This window comes from Elephas maximus, chromosome 17 (assembly GCF_024166365.1).
Source record: "Elephas maximus indicus isolate mEleMax1 chromosome 17, mEleMax1 primary haplotype, whole genome shotgun sequence".
Classification (NCBI taxonomy): Eukaryota; Metazoa; Chordata; class Mammalia; order Proboscidea; family Elephantidae; genus Elephas; species Elephas maximus.
In genome coordinates this window covers 9,518,947-9,533,150 of record NC_064835.1, presented here as the reverse complement: position 1 = coordinate 9,533,150, position 14,204 = coordinate 9,518,947, and the positions used below count along the sequence as shown (strand labels likewise).

The window sequence follows — 14,204 nt, the reverse complement described above, 5'->3', positions numbered from 1 at the left end:
TTATATATGCCGTAGCAATTACCAACAGTTCCTTTTTTTCTTGTGTACTTTTTAGTGACATTGTTTACCTTCATCAAGCTGTGTACACTTCACCTTCATTTGGTGCGGTGGTTAAGAGCTATAGTTGCTAACTAAAAGGTCCATAGTTCGAATCCATCAGCAGCTCCTCGGAAACCCTATGGGGCAGTTCTTCTCTATTCTGTAGGGTTGCAATGAGTGAGAATCGACTCAACAGCAGTGGGTTTGGTTTTTGGTACTATCTAGAGAGTAAGTCCCCCTCCCCTGCCTCTTCTGTGGGATTTTGACCCTGTCAGTCTTCAGTTGCCCCATCCATTACCTGTGGGTTTCAAGTGGTGTGTTTAGTCCTCGGGCTCTGCTTCCCCAGTGCTCTGTACTACAGAACCTGTGCAGTGGTTACTGCATGGATGCCAGGGTCGGGCTGTCTGGGCTCAAATTCCAGCTCTGTCATTTACTAGCATGTGCTTTGGGACAAGCTGCTTAACCTCTGTGCCTCAGCTGCCCCACTGTAAAATGGCAATTATAATAGGACCTACCTAATAGAGTTATGGTCAGGGTAAATGAATCAGTGTATGTAAAGCGCTTAAAACAGTGTCTGACACATGGTAAACACTATTCAGATGTTAACTACTAACATTGGCACAATAATTATATTATCCAACCCATAACTCTTTTCATCTCATATCACCTGTGAGTGATGCCAAACTTTCCTGGAGACCAAGGCTATGGCAAAGCTCTCACTTGCGCCCCCTCCTTGGTTCTATCTTCACCTAGATTTACTGACCCACAACCTCTGATGGTTGGCCAAGGGTGAAAAGGGCTTCTAGCTGTAACTTTGTTTCTCTATGAGTTATGTTATGTGTCACTGGATCTCCAAGGCTTTAGGAGTAGTTCCTGACCCTGTCTCTCCTTCAGAATAACCGGCGGAGCCCCGGCAGGGACATCAATGTGACAGGTGTATGGGAACGCAATGTAACCGGGCGAGGGGTGACTGTGGTGGTAGTGGATGACGGAGTTGAGCACACCATCCAGGACATTGCACCCAACTATGTGAGTGGCCCGGGAATGACCCTCCCACTCCCATGTCTTACCTCCTTCTTGATATTGCTTCAGGCTTGTCTCCATTCCTAGAGGTCTTTGGGCCAAACAAAAGGACCTGGTAGGTGGGGTGTTCTTCCTTTTCTCCTTCTCCCCAGCCAGCATTCCACACTAGTAATTAAGGTGCAGCGGTAGTTCTAACCCCAGCAAGGGAGAGCAGTCCCAGATGGTAGGTATATCCTGCTTCCTGTTGCCATTCCTTGCCCTGGCAACTATGACCTTTATAGGCTGTTTCCCTCTCCACAGAAGTTTTGAGTACCTTCCTCTCTAAAGCCTGGCCTTTAAGTAGCCCTAAATCTCCTTTGGAGCCCTGGTAGCTCAGTGGTTAAGAGCTACAGCTGCCAACCAAAAGGTCGGCAATTCAAATGCACCAGCCCCTCCTTGGAAACCCTGTGGGGCAGTTCTACTCTGTCCTATAGGATTGGTATGAGTCAGAATCAACTCGACAGCAACAGGTTTGGTTTTTTAAATTTTAAATCTCTTTTTATCCCAAGTTTCCCCAGCCATGAAGCAGTCTCCTGGGTGCATTACTATAATAGACAAGAGATAAGTTTGTCCTGAGAGCTGTGGCACTTCTCAGTTTTACCCTGTTGTGTCCTATGCTCAGAAACTTGTAGCCCATGCGGTTTGCAGAGAGGGATGGGTCTGATGCCCTGGCTTGGAGCCCCAAACTCCCAGTTCCCGCTCTCCCTGAGCTGACCTCTCCTAACCACTGAATGACTACATACACCCCCTCACCCTGTATTTCAGAGCCCTGAGGGCAGCTATGACCTCAACTCTAATGACCCAGACCCCATGCCTCACCCAGATGTGGAGAATGGCAATCACCACGGCACCAGATGTGCGGGAGAGATTGCTGCGGTGCCCAACAACAGCTTCTGTGCAGTAGGAGTGGCATATGGCAGCCGCATAGCAGGTAACTCAGTCTTCCAGGCTGGCCTTGGGAGGCTTCCACTGCCCTGAGTCTTCATTCCCTGCCCCTCCCCCATCCCGCCCTCAACACGTCGCTCAGCAAAGGGGAAACTTTGTTTCTGTGGGACAAATCACCTCCTCATTCCTCAGTGGGGTAGTTTTCCAAACTTGTTTTTCAGCAGCAAAATCCCACTACATGAAACAAAGAGTGGAAGTGCTCTCAGTGTGGGGAATGGAGGTCCCAAGCCTCACCTGCTCAGTCACCTCCCCCCTTTTTCGGTTCCTGATTATCCCCTATCTATGACCCAGGTCACCTGGAAACCCTGGTGGCGTAGTGGTTAACAGCTACAGCTGCTAACCAAGAAGTAGGCAGTTCGAATCCACCAGGCATTCGTCGGAAACCCTATAGGGCAGTTCTACTCTGTCCTATAGGGTCACTATGAGTCAGAATTGACTCGACAGCAATAGATATGACCCAGGTCATTGTAATACTCGACTACCTTATACTTGCATACTTGTATTTTCATAATTTACAAAGTGCTTTCTCATTTGATCTTCATCCATGACCCCACTGTCTGTGGAAGATTCTCTTTCATCTCCCACCTCTCCAGTTTTCAGACCTATTGACGGTCACTGTCTACTCTCCATCCTTTTAAGAAGCTCAGCAGCCCCATCACCCACTGGAGGTTTCTTCACCTCTCAATAGATTGGCTGTAGTCCCCTTATACTCCACCAGAGGGCAGCAGTCTCCTGTAAACGAGCCTACAGAGGGCGGCAGAAACCCTCGAGGTCCAAGGCCCTTCTTTCAAAGCCCAATTTGTTCCTATGCGGTTATCAGGATGTGGCCCACCCCATTTTAGAGGGTGAAACTAGGCATCCACCCGGGCTTCATAGGAGTTGTAATAGTAATGAGTACCATTTACTGAATACCTGTGTGTCGAGCACTGTGCTGGAGGTTTTACGTGATTGATGGTGAAGATAAGAAGGGAACCTTGGTGGCCTATATTCTGGCCTGTCACTCTTCCCATCAAACCCCGTGATCCTTAAAGCCTAAGACCCAACATTACATTAAAAAATATTTTTGGATAAGTAATATGTATATATAAATCAAAAAAAAAAATTTTTTTTTTTTTTTAATATGTATACAAAGAGCCCTGGTGGCATAATGGTTAAGTGCTCAGCTGCTAACCAAAAGGTCAGCAGTTTGAACCTACCAGCCACTCCGTGGAAGAAAAGACTTGGCGATCTGCTCCCATAAAGATTACAGCCTAGGAAACCCTGTGAGGCAATTCTACTCTGTCCTGTAGGGTCACCATGAGTCAAAATCTACGTAACGGTATAGAACAACAACAATACATATACATGGTGCAAAAACTCCAAAGGTACAAAAAAGCAAACAGGGAAATACAAGTCTCTCACCTATGGCTCCCCAACACCCAGTTCCACATCTAGGGGACCAGAACTATTACTAGTTTCTTGTGGGACCGGCATTGTTGAGCTGATGTGCCCTTCAATGCCTAGGTATCCGGGTACTGGATGGACCCCTCACAGACAGCATGGAGGCTGTGGCGTTCAACAAGCACTATCAGATCAATGACATCTACAGCTGCAGGTGAGGCATTGCCAGGAAGCAGGTGAGAAGGCCAGAGGCTTGAGCACCTGGAACTAATCCTCTAAGTACAGCACACTAGACTGAATCTTGCAGGACTCTCCTTACGGGGTTCATCTTAAGGGGAGGCTCTGCGTACATTGCCCTCAATTGGGCTTTCTCCCAATCCCCAGCCACTGGCTTCCCTATCTTCAGGCCTATGTTTAGAATCAAGTATTCCCCCAATAATCAACTTACCACGTGAGGAGTCCTCTAGACTACCCCACCATCCCATTTATTTGTTCTCTAAACTCATCAGACCTCTGGGAGAAAGTGAGTTTTCCTCGCCTACCGTGGGTAAGCTTAAGGCCTGCACCGACCCCTGCCACCCCACACATGTGAATGCACATCCAGCTTCCGGTTATGGCTAGGGTGGGGGTGGATGAGGAGGCGCTGGGATTGGGCTGCCCCCATGGCGTGGATGGCACCTACCCTTCCCCCTAGCCAGTACCTCCCGTAAATCTGTGACATCATCCAGAAGGTATGCACCCTCTTAGAGAAAGAATAAAGAACTCCTCAGCCTAAGAACCAGGAACTCACACAGACTGAACATTTCCTTTGTGGGTGTCCTACCATCAAGCCTAGTATTAGATTCCTAGATCAGGAGAGGAGTGACCCACAATCCCTGTCTACCACTGTGCACTGTCTACTGCTCTCTGGGACCTGAAAAAGGATTTTTAGGAGCACATTAAATTAGTCCTAAACCTGGCAAGCTTACAAGGAAAAAAAGACCCTTAGCACATACTTCTGTTTTCCACTTTGGAGTGAGGGAAGGCCTGGGAACGTCTTTAAACCCCACGCCTGTTAATCATAGGGACTCTGAACAGGAACAACCCTTGGGAGGTAAATAAAATCCCCAGGCAGAGGGGCAGTCAGCTGAGACGGGAAGGCCTGGGGTGGGTAGCCACAGCCTGGCCCTGGCTCTTCACCCTGGGTATTCCTTAACAGCTGGGGACCAGATGATGACGGAAAGACAGTGGATGGACCCCATCAGCTTGGAAAGGTAAATGCATGAGGCTGTTGGGAGACCTAGACCACCCTCTTCGTTCAGTCCCTCTCCCCAGCCCACCCCCATTTGCAGTGCCAGACCTATGCCACCTAGCCCTACTACCTTTCAGGGAGAGTACGGGAGCATAAGGGAGCACTAGCTCTCCAAGATAAATGGCAGAATGCTTTGAGATTGACTCTCTGATTTTGCTGTCAGCCCCCCATTCCCAACCCTGTATCATCCGTTCAGACAGCTCTCGGCTAACAGCTTCCTCCCCATCTTATGTTCATCTTTGAATCTCTTCCCTATGCCCAGTGCCCTTTGAGCTTTTTTCCCCTGGTTTCTAGAAGGGGAAGAAAGGGTGACTGGTATGGTGGATAGAGGTCTTCAGAGCTTCTCCACTGATACCCTAACGTTTTTTTTCTTAGGCTGCCTTGCAGCATGGGGTAATCGCTGGGCGCCAGGGATTCGGGAGCATCTTTGTGGTAGCCAGTGGCAACGGGGGCCAGCACAACGACAACTGCAACTACGATGGCTACGCCAACTCCATCTACACCGTCACCATAGGTAGTGACCGAGTGGTTCTGCCTTTGTGTGTGTGTGCGTGCGCATGTCACCCAGGGTGTATTTTGGTGTGGCTCTGCTTCAGTGTGTCTTTCTGTTAGCATGATCTTACCTGCAGGCTCAGATAGTTAGGAGGGACTGGACCTGCTCTCGAAGGCTCTCAGAACGTCCTGGGATGTCACCATACCCTGGGAACACTTTCAGCCCACCTCCACCACAGCTGGTTAGCCTCTACTCTGGCATCTCTTTTCATGGGCCATCTGCCTCCTGCTGGAAGCCTTCCCTGGCTTTCCGTTGCCCTAACTTGAGTGCCTTTACCTGTGCTCCGTATCATAGCATTTGCCACTCCCAAATTGTGTTTATTGACTTCCTCAACTTCCTGCTAGACCCTACACTCCTTGAGTCAGGATGATGGCCTTTTCCACAGACCACGTGTCGAGCGTATTGTGTGATTCAAAGTAGATACTTAATAAATGTTTGTGAGAAAACAAATGGATGAATGAGTGCGTGGGTATGGAGGTGCAGTGCCTCCTGTTTTACCCTGGAGCCTACTGAAAGCATGGTATCAGGGCAGAAGGGGACTCCGCCACTCGAGGCTGCCTACTTGGGTGAGGAGCTTGGGCACGCTGGGGGACCTGGGCCACTGAGATCATTTTTTTAACTCAGGACGGCCTCCAGAGGAAAACCGAAAGGTAATTCTGGTTATTATCAGGCCCCTGCACAGGAGCCTAGGTAGTACAGGTGCTTTGGGATTGGCCGCTAACCTAAAGGTGGTGGTTTGAACCCACCCAGTGGCTCCACGGAAGAAAGATCTGGCAAACTGCTTCCGTAAAGGTTGCAGACAAGAAAACCCTGTGAAGCGAGGTTCTGCGATGACACTCCTGGGGTTGAAGCGAAGTTCTGCGGTGACACTCCTGGGGTTGAAGCGAAGTTCTGCGGTGACACCCGTGGGGTTGAAGCGAGGTTCTGCGGTGACACCCGTGGGGTTGAAGCGAGGTTCTGCGGTGACACCCGTGGGGTTGAAGCGAGGTTCTGCGGTGACACCCGTGGGGTTGAAGCGAGGTTCTGCGGTGACACCCGTGGGGTTGAAGCGAGGTTCTGCGGTGACACCCGTGGGGTTGAAGCGAGGTTCTGCGGTGACACCCGTGGGGTTGAAGCGAGGTTCTGCGGTGACACCCGTGGGGTTGAAGCGAGGTTCTGCGGTGACACCCGTGGGGTTGAAGCGAGGTTCTGCGGTGACACCCGTGGGGTTGAAGCGAGGTTCTGCGGTGACACCCGTGGGGTTGAAGCGAGGTTCTGCGGTGACACTCGTGGGGTTGAAGCGAGGTTCTGCGGTGACACTCGTGGGGCTGCCCTGAGTTAGAATTGACTTACTGGCAACATGGTTTTTTTTTTTGGAGGGAGGGGGTTTGCTAGAGGACTTACTCGTTATCCCAGCTCCCATTGGTCCCCCTCTGTCCCAGGTGCTGTGGATGAGGAGGGGCAGATGCCTTTCTACGCAGAGGAGTGTGCCTCCATGCTAGCAGTCACCTTCAGTGGTGGGGACAAGCTGCTCCGGAGCATCGTGAGTGCCTCCCCGGCCCTCCTCCCCTGCCCCTGGCGAGCCTTCTCTCAGGCATCTCAGCCTTACTTTTTTTGTTCCTGCTCCCCTGTCCTGCCCCTCAGGTTCCTTTTCCCTGGCAGATCTATGCCTCTTCAGGTTTGCTACCCTTAGAAGAACAGAGCTGAGGACTCTGAATAAATCTGCATAAGTGGTTCATATCTTTAAAAAAAATTTTTTTTTAATTGTGATTTAGGTGAAAATTTACAGAGCAAATTAGTTTCTCATTAAACAGTTAATACACAGATTGTTTTGTGACATTGGTTGCCAACCCCGCGATGTGTCAACCATCTCTCCTTCTCCACCCAGGGTTCCCTGTTTTCCTTTGTCCAGCTTTCCTGTCCCTTCCTTCCTTCTCTTCTTTGCTTTTGTATCTAAGACTTATCTTAAAATTTTTAACTTAAAACGTAGATATCACATGGGCACTACTAAGCATCATGTTGATTAAACAACTTTGGAATGTCTCCATTTGGTAGAATTTGGCCTTTGGCTAATTGTTGCGGGTTTAAAAACTGAGCCTCATCATTCCGTTGCTATTCAGACCTTATGTAACTACTGTGAGTTCTAGTCATGTTCATTCTCGGCAGTAAACGTGGAGCTTGTCTTTCTGGGGTGGGTGGGAAGGGGGCGGGGAGGTGTCTCTCCTCAGAGCTTGTCTTTCTGGGGTGGGTGGGAAGGGGGCGGGGAGGTGTCTCTCCTCAGAGCTTGTCTTTCTGGGGTGGGTGGGAAGGGGGCGGGGAGGTGTCTCTCCTCAGAGCTTGTCTTTCTGGGGTGGGTGGGAAGGGGGCGGGGAGGTGTCTCTCCTCAGAGCTTGTCTTTCTGGGGTGGGTGGGAAGGGGGCGGGGAGGTGTCTCTCCTCAGAGCTTGTCTTTCTGGGGTGGGTGGGAAGGGGGCGGGGAGGTGTCTCTCCTCAGAGCTTGTCTTTCTGGGGTGGGTGGGAAGGGGGCGGGGAGGTGTCTCTCCTCAGAGCTTGTCTTTCTGGGGTGGGTGGGAAGGGGGCGGGGAGGTGTCTCTCCTCAGAGCTTGTCTTTCTGGGGTGGGTGGGAAGGGGGCGGGGAGGTGTCTCTCCTCAGAGCTTGTCTTTCTGGGGTGGGTGGGAAGGGGGCGGGGAGGTGTCTCTCCTCAGAGCTTGTCTTTCTGGGGTGGGTGGGAAGGGGGCGGGGAGGTGTCTCTCCTCAGAGCTTGTCTTTCTGGGGTGGGTGGGAAGGGGGCGGGGGGGTGTCTCTCCTCAGAGCTTGTCTTTCTGGGGTGGGTGGGAAGGGGGCGGGGAGGTGTCTCTCCTCAGAGCTTGTCTTTCTGGGGTGGGTGGGAAGGGGGCGGGGAGGTGTCTCTCCTCAGAGCTTGTCTTTCTGGGGTGGGTGGGAAGGGGGCGGGGAGGTGTCTCTCCTCAGAGCTTGTCTTTCTGGGGTGGGTGGGAAGGGGGCGGGGAGGTGTCTCTCCTTAGAGCTTGTCTTTATGGGGTGGGTGGGAAAGGAGGCGGGGAAATGTCTCTCCTCAGAGCTCTGATCAGAGACACAGCAAATAAGGGATCGGAGCAAGGGAGTGGGGCTTCTCTAGCCAGTGGAACTCTTGTCAGGAATTCAGGATCTGTTGCTACACCCAGCTGGGCTTAGCTCCCCGCAGCAGGTTACAGCCAGGTCCCTGGACTACCATCCTAGAACTATCTGCATGTCCTGTGGCCCAGAATGGACTGATATGGGACTGGAGGCTCCAAGAGCTGGGCTGGAACCACGTGGTTTCAGATTTCTCCAGTGGCCTGGGGTGGGAGGCCTGGGAGAGGGGGAGGGGTAGCGAGAATTAGGCTGCTTTGTCTTCCCGCTGGGTCAAATTCATTTTCCAAAACTGGAGTTTTGCTTTGCCAATAAATGACTTCTGGTCAAAACAGTATTCCAAGGCTCTGTGCCAGTTGACCCCCACACCCCCACCCGGAGCCCTGGGAGAAGGGAAGAGGGAGCAGACTAAAGCAAAAGGGCAAGAGAGGCTTTGCTCAGCAGGCTGGGGTCTGTGCACAGAGGGCACCCACCCAGGCCAGGCTACGTTTGGAGGGAGAATGAGAGCATACTATGCCTGTCACCTCCTGGTAAAAGCCTAGGGGACCCAGCCCACCCCTACCCCAGCCAGGGGCTGAAGAAGGCTTCCTAGGATAACTTATTACCCTTGCTTGGCAGTGCCTGGCTTTTCTCTTCCTGATTCAACTCAAGTTTTTCTCCCACCCCCACCTTCCATCCAAGCTATGATTTGTCTAGAAAGGAAAGGAGAGTTTGCTTAGCCAAATTCCCATGTTTGGAATGTCCTTTTCTTGGAACCCCCTGTTGCCGGTTTCTATGTAATGGCCAGGGAGCTAGGTGGAGCTGTCTCCGAGGGCAGGCCATGGAGGCATGTGCTTCCCACCATTTGGCTGTCTGTGGCAGCTTTCTGGACTTTCCTGCAACTGCCAGAGGTGCCTGCCACCAGAGGCAGCTCACAGACTTCACAGCCGCATACTAGACTGTCATCATGAGGCCGTTTCCTTAACAGGAAGAAATCAATCTGCTGCCTGGCATAGACAAGGCGCCCCACTCTCATTGAGACTGCAACTTGGAGAATTGTTTTCCGTTTTCTTCTTGGGAGTGCACGGTGTCTGAGTGAAAAATTACATCTCTTGGCAGCTGCTGTGGCAGCTGGGAGGGAAGCAGTGAGTACAATGGAGAAGGGGCAGCTCTTGGCAGAAGTCAGCACCCTGGTATCTGACCAGAAGAGAAGTTTGAAAGAAAGAAATTCTCTGGTCTTAACACTGGCACCATGGGCTAAGGATCCAGAGTTCTGGTGGCGGAGGGCAGATTTCAGGAGGGCCCTCCTCAGGGAAACCCTTTGTGGCTCCAGGTTGGTTACAGCATGAAGAGAACTTATGATGCCCTCCCCAGTACGAGCAACTCTCCTCGCCCCCACTCCCACGCTCGCCTCCCATCTCAGAACCAAGTAGAGAAGGGAGGCACAGAAACCAAACTGAGGCACCCTTGCCCTGAGCAGCGAGGCAGCTTGTCCTGTAGGTTGCCAGGGCAGGCCAGTAGTGTAGATACTAAGCCCACATCGTGCCTACAGGGTGGCAAGGAGACAGGTCTCTCTCCCTGAGAACAAACACCCTTTGTTTGCACTGATGTCACCCCAGCCCCTATCGCAGAGCTGCCAAGTTGAATTTCCTTGAACGGTGCCGTCACTGTTGTCCCAGCTCCAGCTGGGGCCCAGGAGCTCCCAGGCCACTTCCTCTGTCTGGCATGGCTGTGGAGGTTAGAGGATTGGGGTGGAGAATCTGGGAAATGGACTATTAGAGGTACGAGAGTCGGAAAACCCTTCTCTGTGCTTCGGGCCTCTCCCACATCTCCGTCGTCTTTCCCCATACAACCCGATCCTTATAAGTAACTCATTTTTACTACCCTTTCTTCGGTTCTCCAGAGGTTCTCTTGTGAGCCTAGAAGGACTGAGGATCTCCATTTTCCTGACCTGCTAGAGGGCTTCCCTCTGGTCAGAGACTCAGCTCCAACAAAAGCAGGACCCGCCTGAGAGTCCCAGTCTGAGGACCGGTCCTGTCCCCTCTGTTCACAATACCTTTCAACTCAGTCTCTAATCCACTCCCCTCCCCATTTCACTTCCCAGGTGACCACCGACTGGGACCTTCAGAGGGGCACAGGCTGCACCGAGAGCCACACAGGGACCTCAGCCGCAGCTCCTCTGGCAGCCGGCATGATAGCCCTGATGCTGCAGGTGCGGCCCTGCCTCACATGGCGTGATGTCCAGCACATCATTGTCTTCACAGCCACCCAGGTGAGATTCCAGCAGGTGGACACACAGCCCAGCCCGACCTACCCCAGAGTTCTGCTTCTAAGGATTTCCAGGTACCAGGAGGCCTCAGATTCAAAATGTCCCAAATGCTAGGTGCCAAGTCCCTGTCAAGACCACAGACCTGACCTCATTTGTGCTTGTGGTGGCACAATGGTTAAGAGCTACAGCTGCTAACCAAAAGGTCAGCAGTTCAAATCCACCAGCCGTTCCTTGAAAACCCTATGGGGCAGTTCTGCTCTGTCTTGTAGGGTCACTATGAGTGGGAATGTATGGCAACGGGTTTGCCTGATGCCATTTTACCTGCAGAGGAGAGCTCTGGCTGGGCTCCCTTACTCCGGAGCCTGTGCCTTCTAGCTCCCGTCTTTAGAAGCAAGCGATTGGGATGGTGACATCATGGGGCTTTGACCTTTTGTCCCAGTTTTCCTTGGGGATCCATCCCTAGTAACCTTAGTGAGAGAGTCTTGATGGGATCGGTAAGCCAGACAGGCAGGGAAACCAGAGTTAGGATGTTAAGATGACACTGGAAATGCAGGAGAGTAACCAGGACCTCTGTCCTTTTAGTATGAGGATCGCCGTGCAGATTGGGTCACCAACGAGGCAGGCTTCAGCCATAGCCACCAGCATGGCTTCGGCCTACTCAACGCGTGGAGACTCGTCAACGCAGCCAAGGTGAACAGGTGGTAGCAGGGCAGGGCACCCCGTGTGGAGTATCTCAGGGAGGGGGCTAACTGCCTGAAACATTGCCTGGCACATCATTGGTGCTTAAGAAATACTCACCCATTTTGTTTATTTGTCCGCTTATACCCTCATCCCAGCCGATACCCATTATACAAATGAAAAGGTAGAGTCAACACTAATTAAAGCTTCCAAACTAGTAGTAGAGAGTAAGTGGGACCTGAGTATAGCTCGGGGCTCTCAGGGTGCTGGTTCTCATCTCCCCCTTTGACACAGCCACACCCTCATTGGTTTGGTGCCATAGGGAACGTTCCAGAGTGTCAGCAAGACCTTAGGTGTCACGAGGTCTTGGAGCAACATAAGGTAATAAGGAGATAAAAGTAAAGAAAGCTAGACCTTAAACATTATATTGATGAGTGTGTGTGTGTGCGTATGTAATGATCTTGCTTGTTCATCCCCCATTCCTCCCTTTCCTTTAATAGATCTGGACATCTGTCCCTTATTTAGCTTCATATGTCAGTCCTGTGTTAAAAGAGAACAAGGCTATTCCACTGTCCCCCCGTTCCCTGGAGGTCCTGTGGAATGGTAAGTAGTCAGCAAAAAGGGGTTAATCTTGGGCCTGAGGTTTTGGGCAGGGAGATGGGGAAGTTAAACTCATCCTCCCTGCCGGATTCTACCCCCCTTTCTTTATGAGCTGAACTCCAGCCAAACCTGTGGAGTTTTCTTTGACCATTTTAGGACATGTTGCTGCTTCTGAGCTGGCTGGCCCCCTGGCTGCTCAAAACAAGACCTTTCTCCTGAGTTACTACTTGTGAAAAGGAGCTGCAGATTAACTGATTAGAAGGGCTGGTGGGAGGAGTGGGTTTGGGACTTGGGGAGACTAGGCAAGAGTAGAAAGAAGATCATTTGACTTCTGTGCTAAGAACTTGCCAGACAACTCTGTTCAGCCCAGTGGCCTTTGGACAAAGTAGAGACATTGAGAATTTCTTCCTTTGATTCTCATGCTTACCTAATACACAGAATCAGATCTGTCTGTTGGGGTGGGGTGGAGCAGAGGCCTCCCCAGACTTCGGCTGCCTGCTTCTGCCCCTGCCTCTGTTGAGCCCAGGGTCAGTCACTGGCATTGCCCTGAAGGGGCGAGGGGTATACATCTTCTAGGTCAGTGGCGTGGTTTTTGTGGTGAGCACAGAGGTTGAACCTTTTCCCAGAGAAGAGAGAGCTGGATTAGAACACTGTGCTGGAGGGTCATCTGTCTACACATCTCCTAGAGTTCCCACCTCAGAGTGTCCTCCTACACCCAGCTCCTGGAGGAATTTTGACAAGCAGAGTTATTCACTGCTTTTTTGGTGATGGTTGGAGCGTGTCATGCTCAGTGCTCAAACCAGAACTCTGTCCTCACTTTTCCCATCCTCCTAAGAAGTGACCAACCCAGAACAGCAGTAGGAGATGGAACAGCCAAAGAAAGGAGCTCAGAAGGGCAAGTCGGGCAGCTCCCCTTGGGTGGAGGTTTTACCAAGAAGAGTTCAGTTGTCTCTCTCCTTAATCATGTCCAGGCCTTGCCCAGCTCCCCTCTACGTGGAAGGAAATCCATGGGCCCCATTGATTGCATTTTCCGTAAAAGGCATGCTGTCTTGGAAAGGGCGTACCCATCAGCCAAGGCAGAGAAGTACAGGAACATTCCCAAGAATGCAGCCCAGTCGGAACCACCTGGCTTTGCGCAAGCATGTCTTGGAGGTAGAATGCCTTTTAACTTTTATCAGCCATCTAGGACTGCTTCCCATCATTTAAGTAACAAAGTAACCCACAGGCACATCTGTCAAGTGAGCGAGTTGAATTAGAAGAGTTTTAGGGCCCTTTCCAGCTTTGTCATTCTCTGCTTCCCACTAACCAGTGGATGTTGGCTGAGAATGTCTGACAAACTTCCCTAGGTATTGAGGCTTCCTGGGCAACTGCTTGTGTTTGTCACCAGGAAGCAAGAGAAATAAAGGACAAATTGTTCTAGGTGAGGCAGGGTGGGAGGTGGTATAATGGGAAGAGAAGGATGAAGAAAAGAGAGGTGAAGACTCAAGGGTGTTTGCCGTGGAGACCTTCATCTGTTTGCAAGGCAGCAAGCAGGAGCGCTGCTAATTTCTGATGTCAGCAAAGATGTCTTCCCCTCTGACGTGACTACATTTACCCCTGAGCAGAAAGAACAGAAGGTACAACTTGTGAGCCTACTTGGAAGTTGAAGGAAGTAAGTCCAGTTCATGTAGAGTTGAGCAACTCAGTCTCAGTCAGGAAACCTCTTCCCCTACAGCCAAGTCATAGTCTTTCCACCAGGTTCTGGGGATTCAGTGCCTGGAAGCTGAGAGTGAACTTTTTGTAAGGTGGAGAGAGCTGAACATCCTTAAGATAGAATAAGAGGTGAAATACCTGTAGGACTCCAGAGTAGCACTGTCTAGTGGAACTTTCTGCCCTGATGGAAATGTCCCTAATCTGCTGCTCAGTTCAGTAGCCTCTAGCCATACGAGGCTGTTGAACACTCAAAATGTGGCCAGTGTGACTGAGGAATGGAATTTTTTATTGGATTTTAATTAAATTTAAATATCCACACATGGCTGGTGGCTACCATATTGGGCAGTACAGCTGTAGAGCAAGACAGGTTTTTATTTCTTCCTGCTGACAGGAGGATATGGGGGTAAAGGGATTGGGGCCCCTGGTTTCTTTATATCTGACTCTGGGTCTGAACTCTCTACCAGAGAATAGGAGGGCGAGTGGGGTTTGGGGAGGAATGGCTAACACACCAGAGAGTCTGTGTGTGAGGAGATCCTTGAACACCAACTTACACCTCTCCTTTATCCTTTTTTGCTCTCTCTGAGTATACTGGCTGACCTTTCTGGAAA

At 51.1% G+C, this 14,204-nt stretch overlaps 1 protein-coding gene across 2 annotated transcripts in view; it reads left to right on the top strand.

The window, feature by feature from the left end:
* PCSK7 (proprotein convertase subtilisin/kexin type 7) overlaps positions 1 to 14,204 on the top strand; it is a 29,000-nt gene that overhangs the window by 4,112 nt on the left and 10,684 nt on the right. For both annotated transcript variants that reach the window (XM_049856181.1, XM_049856180.1), the window contains 9 exons: positions 934 to 1,068; positions 1,867 to 2,032; positions 3,550 to 3,640; positions 4,625 to 4,679; positions 5,093 to 5,231; positions 6,692 to 6,792; positions 10,462 to 10,629; positions 11,209 to 11,316; positions 11,805 to 11,907. In XM_049856181.1, the coding sequence (XP_049712138.1) occupies positions 934 to 1,068; positions 1,867 to 2,032; positions 3,550 to 3,640; positions 4,625 to 4,679; positions 5,093 to 5,231; positions 6,692 to 6,792; positions 10,462 to 10,629; positions 11,209 to 11,316; positions 11,805 to 11,907 (1,066 nt within the window). The remainder of the gene's footprint in view (positions 1 to 933; positions 1,069 to 1,866; positions 2,033 to 3,549; positions 3,641 to 4,624; positions 4,680 to 5,092; positions 5,232 to 6,691; positions 6,793 to 10,461; positions 10,630 to 11,208; positions 11,317 to 11,804; positions 11,908 to 14,204) is intronic.